Source organism: Zea mays, chromosome 9, assembly GCF_902167145.1.
Source record: "Zea mays cultivar B73 chromosome 9, Zm-B73-REFERENCE-NAM-5.0, whole genome shotgun sequence".
NCBI classification, from domain to species: Eukaryota; Viridiplantae; Streptophyta; class Magnoliopsida; order Poales; family Poaceae; genus Zea; species Zea mays.
This window is the reverse complement of record NC_050104.1, coordinates 161685095-161691313: the sequence shown is the minus strand read 5'-3', so window position 1 is coordinate 161691313 and position 6219 is coordinate 161685095. Positions and strand designations below refer to the sequence as shown.

At 44.1% G+C, this 6219-nt stretch overlaps 1 protein-coding gene across 10 annotated transcripts in view; it reads left to right on the top strand.

Annotated features, from left to right (window-relative positions):
- The first annotated feature begins 222 nt into the window (after positions 1 to 222).
- The window catches only part of LOC100502409 (uncharacterized), a 59469-nt gene continuing 53472 nt past the window's right edge, over positions 223 to 6219 (top strand). For 4 of the 10 annotated variants that reach the window (XM_020543813.3, XM_020543811.2, XM_020543809.2 and 1 more), the window contains exons 1-11: positions 223 to 473; positions 3198 to 3498; positions 3584 to 3809; positions 3904 to 4243; positions 4335 to 4448; positions 4517 to 4645; positions 4728 to 4904; positions 5102 to 5293; positions 5425 to 5562; positions 5714 to 5833; positions 5941 to 6176. In XM_020543813.3, the coding sequence (XP_020399402.1) occupies positions 375 to 473; positions 3198 to 3498; positions 3584 to 3809; positions 3904 to 4243; positions 4335 to 4448; positions 4517 to 4645; positions 4728 to 4904; positions 5102 to 5293; positions 5425 to 5562; positions 5714 to 5833; positions 5941 to 6176 (2072 nt within the window). In that variant the 5' untranslated portion in view covers positions 223 to 374. Of the gene's footprint in view, positions 474 to 3197; positions 3499 to 3583; positions 3810 to 3903; positions 4244 to 4334; positions 4449 to 4516; positions 4646 to 4727; positions 4905 to 5101; positions 5294 to 5424; positions 5563 to 5713; positions 5834 to 5931; positions 6177 to 6219 lie in introns of all 10 variants that reach the window. The other 6 variants (XM_008660770.4, XM_008660774.4, XM_008660773.4 and 3 more) reach the window with 3 other exon arrangements.

Below are 6219 nucleotides of genomic sequence, written 5' to 3'. Positions count from 1 at the left end.
CCATTTGAGTAGCTTCAAAAAATTTATGAAACTGGCTTTTAGTTTAAAATTTTTTAAAGTTAGATCTCGTGGAGCTGATCGTGTTGTACAGAAGAAGCTAGAATAGACTTAATTTTTTGAAGTGAAGGTCTACTAAATAGATCATACTCTAAGCATATTATAATGCAAAACAAATAAACCTAAAAATTTGATATTGTAATGGCATATATATATATATAAAACATACCATTGCAATGTCAAAGGGCGAGGATCGAAACTAACCTTTCCAATCTATTCGGCAGGATCTGCTTTGCGACGCTGTCAAAGGAACTCGCTCGACCACCGAACCCCCCTTGCCCTAGCGCTCCCCGCCTCCGCCTCTCGCCGCCGGCGAGATGATCCCTGTCAGCGCCGATATCCCTGTGGAGCTGCGCTTCCTTCTCGAATGCGCCACCGGCTCCAACTTCGACTCCATTCGGCTCGAGCTCTGCCAGGTATCTGTACTGCTTGACCCTTTCCGCTTCCTGCCATCGTTGCGTTCCCCCTCCCTTTGATTCGTCGGTTCTCAGTCTGTGTAGCTTGTATCCTTGTGGAGGGCGATCAGTTCTACCCTAGGTTAGCCTAACGGTAAGATTGTCAATTCTGAGTTTAAACTTGTTAGAGTTGCAGGCCACAAGTTCAGCGCCTAGCGACCTAGGTTGTTAACTTCGCATCCACTTGATTACTGCAAACAAGTTTTTTTGGGACGTATGACCGTGCTTAAATTCTGTATGAATCTTTAAAACTCATTGGCTTCACTAGCTGTGCTAACGTATTTAATCTACTAGCCAGTTGTCCGTGCTTTGCTACGGTTTTTATAGAGGACATATCCTGTGCAATCACTCATTTTGGTGCAAGCGTGCAATCAAACTATCCAGAGCATCCAGTCTAGATCCAACGGTTTCATATGGAAGTGGTTAAATGTAAAATAGAAACTAGGTTTCAGGTGGGAGGGGTTAAATGTAAAATAACAGTTACCATTAGATCTAGATCGGATGCACCAGATCGCTTGATTGCATGCTTGCACCAGGATAAGTGATTGCATAGGATATTTTCCCGTTTTTATATATCATATAATTAGGTATATAATTAGGTTTGAAATATTTATTCAAATATAATTATTGTTTATTTCTAAACACTAAGGTATATGTGGTCTGATGGTTAGCCCCAAATTTCTAGATTAGGGTGGCGTGGTGTCGGTGTTTTGACCCAATGGTCATAACCAACTAGTGAATTAGTGCTGCGTGCCCTGGTCCAGATGGTTGATGCAAGAAGACATAAATTTTATCCTGGTTCGGGCAATAGAATGCCCTACTTCCAGCAGAGGGGGATGAGACTTATATTATCTTGCGCCTAAATGCTTGTAGTAGGGGGTACAAGTTAGTCGAGAGTGGGAGTAGATCCCAAGTCCCTAAAGATTATTGAGGCAATTGCCAAATATCGGTTGTGGAGGCGAAAACTTGTGAAGTGTTCTCTCCTCTCCCTTGGAAGCCCTGGACTCCTTTTATATAGCCTTAAGGAGGGATCCCAGGAGCGCCAATGTTTGTCGTAAATGGGAGAGGAGGCGAGTTCGAGCCCCTGTAGCAGCATGGCCACCGGAATGACCTTTGTCCTCGCGGTTGTCTTGGATCAGGGGGAGGACGTCCGACCCTTGTATCTCACATTTTGACCGAGCAGAGAGACGAGGCCAGGATCAGTGCTCGGATGCATACCCGAGCCTATTTTGTGGATGTGTTGTCCGAGTGGTAGTTGTTGGAATAGTGATAAGTATGGTGAAAAGCACATGGTAAGTCGTCCCGTATGGTGTAAAGCATACTTGTCACCAACCCTGTAGTTTCTGTAGTCATCCCGTTGTCAGATGTCTCTGCGGAGGAGTTGGTGGCGTCAGGCGTCCTTTCGTCGATGTTATCTAGGCCGAGGCCATGCTCGGGCGAGGCGGAGGTTCCTCCCGAGGCCATGGTCGGACCTGTGCCAGGGCATGCGGCCGTGTGGGGAGTAGTTAGAACAGTCGCCGGAGTGGCCTCCTGTGGGATTCACGGGGAGTTGATGGCTGCTGGCTGCTGCCAGGGTAGTTGGCCGAGGTCATGCTCGGGCGAGGCAGAGACTTCTCCTGAGGCTGAAGCCGTCTTCGGGCAAGGCAGAGTTCTCTCCCGAGGGTGAGGCTGTGCCCAGACGCGTGCATGTCCCATCCAGAGTTTGTTCGAGAATAGTGGCTGGAGTGGGGGAGCAGTGTTCGTTATTCGTGGGCGTGCGTCATCGTAGTCGGTAAAAGTAGATGGGACCGCGGTCCCATCGTCCCCTGTTTGACCGAGGCGTCACATGGAGTAGATATCCGAATCGTCGCATTTAATGCGCACGTCTCCACGGTCCCCGTGACCTTTGGCCGAGGCTGGTCTCGGGGCTGTCCTCCTGTCCGAGACGAGCTCGGGCGAGGTGGAAATTGCCATTCCGTGAAGAGGGGCCCTCGGGCGAGACGAGGATTTTTCCCGGGCACTGCCTTCGCCCGAGGATGGGCTCGGGCGAGGCGTAGTTTTGAGCGACCGTTGAGCGGGGTCTCGGGCGAATCGTGATTCAACCCTGCTTGACCACGGGGAACGTGTTTTCTGATTTTTCGGTACTTAGGTGTAAGCATGTTTAGTGGCACAATCTGGGTACCCCTAATTATGATACCTGACACGTGGGTTCGAGTGCTCGCTCTGTACTATTTTTTGGGCGGTGTGGTAGCTGCGCGGACGGGGTCGGGTGCTGGGCAGGCGCAGTAGCTGGCTGCGCGGGTGTTGGGTGTCCACAAGGCAGTAGCTGAGAGAGTGATGCGCGGGCGCTGGGCGTGGGGCCCACAGGTCACGGCGCCAAGGCGGGGCGCGTCATGCGTGGGGCGGGTCCAGAGTGTCAGTGCGGAGGGTGAAGCCGTGGTAGCACCAGGTGCCCACATTAGGTTCTTAATAGAGTAATATAGATTTTGTTTCCTCAACGGTAGAGCTCGTGGTGTCTTTTCATTGACAATTTTAGTTCAAAATCTTGTTGAACCACCTACTGTAGTTTCGCAAACCGGAGCAGTTTGCCTACTTGCTGGTTAATATAAGTTTCTTCTTTGGCTTCCATCATATCTTAGTTCTAATGACTGAATACTCAGTCTGCTTGATGTTTTCTAATTCAAATTATTTTCACCATCTTTTCAGTTAGTTGACAGTGGCTTGGATGGATGCATTTTGGTGCTCCGAGTATGTCTGAATCAAATGTTGCTAAATGCTGGGGAGGTCAAGAACCTCCAGTTGCAACAAAAGCTTCTATCTGATGTTTTCAGATATTGTTTACATAAGACCTGCTTCACAACTAGTTTTTGTGAGGCGCTGGCAACGATAGCCTTGACGGATGATTTTCTTGAAAGCTTGACAAATCTGCTGGAGCTCTCAGTTGCTGAGAAAATTGGTGTTGGACTTGCGCTGTCAGATTCTGAGGACTCAGAGATGAAGCAAAAAGGTAGTCATTTCTGTGTGAGTCTAGTGACATCATATCTTCTTCTCTTATTTTCAGATGGTCATTGATATCGCCTCTTCTGTTCCAGGGCAATGGTTTTCAATTGCTCAAATTGAAAAGCTGTGTACGAGTCATATCCAATCTCTATCAAATGGTCAAATTCATGAAATTGTCATGTTTCTGCATCAGTCTGATGGCCTGTCAAAGCATATGGACACTTTTAATAATATTATATCTCTACTAAAAGTCACGGAGAGGCCATTTTTTGTACCTGTTACGAATGGAGATTTTGATAGCCAAGCAAATCCTTCAAGGTATTCAGTTTCTGACCAATCAAAATCTAATATTTGTACCTTTTCGTTCCCATTTATTCACAGATGCTTTTCTCCTCTTTCTTGTGCCATGTAGACATTTGGAGATGTACTTTGGTAGCACAAATGATGATTTTGAGTCACTTCTGTCTGAAATTGGGAAAGAGATAAGCATGGCTGACATTGTAGCCGAGTTAGGTTACGGATTTACTGTTGACAGCACTCACTGTAAGGAAATACTTTCCATTGTGGAGCCTCTTGATGATATCGCCATATCTAAGTTGCTTGGGGCTGTTGTCGGCACTCATATTGGTCTTGGAGAGGCCCATAACACATATGCAACATTTGTATCTGCTATTCGTAATAGCCACACGAATGACTCACCTCAGCCGACTAAATGGAACACAGATGTCCTTGTGGACTCAATCAATGAACTTGTAAGCTATTGACTTCTTACTTTTTCACTGGGTGTTCTTTTCTGTTTTATTTTCGTTTTGCACCCTTACACTCAATCTCTTTATCATGCAGGCCCCAAGTACAAACTGGGTGCGTGTAATTGAATATCTTGATCATGAGGGTTTCAATATACCTGATGAAGCGAGCTTTTATCTATTGATGTCTATATACGAGTGTGCTTGCAAGGTATGTGTATAAACGTTTCTATTTTGGATAATTAACTAGTTGGTTGATAAATTAATTGGATTATACAGGATCCATTTCCACTTCATGCTGTTTGTGGGTCATTGTGGGAAAACACAGAAGGCCAGATATCGTTCTTAAAGCATGCAGTTTGTGCTCCATCTGATAAATTTACATTTGCACATTCTTCTAGACACCTGGTAATTTTGACAACATCTGCCCTCACTCTTGATACAACTCCATCCAATTCAAGCAATCAAGCCTAACAGTTGTAATATACAGGCATTTCAGGACTTGGCAGGCCCTAGTCAAGGCAATCATGCTTGGTTCTGCCTTGACCTTCTAGAAGTTTTATGCCAACTAGCTGAAGTTGGGTACACTGCATCTGTACGATCAATGCTTGAGTATCCACTGGGACATTGCCCTGAGCTCTTACTTGTTGGTGTTAGCCATATCAGTGTATGTATTTCAGTATTTCTATTCCCACCTAATGAGTTTGCCTGTAGTTTAATGACTTGAATTTTATAGTGTTGAGTTTGCCTTGTCTCTTACTTGGTGTTAGCTGCATCAATGTATGCATAACTAGTCCTGCATAATGAGTTGCCTCTAATTTCATTTGATTTTAATAGTGCTAAGTTGTTCTTGTCTCTTCGCAGACCGTGTATAATCTTCTCCAAAATGAAGTACTGTCCTGCGTATTTCCTGCTTTACTGAAGGATCCAACAAAGCGCAATGTAGTGAATTATCTCTGGCATACAAACTCATATCTCACACTTCAAGGTTTTGTTGATGCTCATAATGATCCAGATTGTTTGCTAAGAATTGTTGATGTTTGTCATGACTTGAAGGTTTGTGCAAGCAAAATGCACTTTAGTTTCTAAAATTTGTATGAAAACTTATCGCTACAATATTCAATGCTGTAACACTATCTTGTCAAATAGATTTTGTTTCACTCAACTTTTATTTCCACTTGAAACAGATTCTGTCGACTGTCCTTGATTCTACTCCATTTGCATTTTCCATTAAATTGGCTGCTGCTTCCTTGAGGAAAGACTATAGTAATCTTGAGAAATGGCTGACTGAAAAGCTATCTCTTTATGGAAAAGGTTTTGTTGAGGTAATATGCATAATCTACTCTTGTAAGCAACTACATTGTAGCTGACCTCTTCCACATCTATTATGTTGTTCAATTCTGCTAGCAAACTATCAATTTTTTTCAATGCTTGATTATAAGGTTTATCTTGTCTAACTTAACTGGTTCTACTCAGGAATGTGTGAATTTTCTGAAAGCAACTATGAGCAACACAGATTACGTCTTAGAGGGCACGACACAACCTCAATCTATTGTCAGAAACATATATTGGGAGTCTTCTTATGCCTTCATAAAGGTCTACATGGTTATTGTTTTTTTAATTTTCCTTTTTTTTGTGTGTGGAGGGGGGGGGGTATCGTTATCAATATGGACTCATGTCATGCATGTTTTTAGGTTCTCCAGTCTCACTCGGGGCAGCTCTTGTCAGATGCAATATTGGATGAAATAAGGAAACTGTGTGTTTCGTTTGAATCGAGGAATCCTAGCTCTGCTGTAAGAGAGCTTGCTAATTCAGACGGAGGGTCAGATGACATTGAAGTAGAGGCTAATGCATATTTTCAACACATGTTCTCTGGACAGATAAGTGTTGATTCCATGATACAAATGCTTGGGCGCTTCAAAGAATCTACAGATAAGAGGTGCAAATTGAAGCTAAACTGGAATATATTCTGGACTGATTTT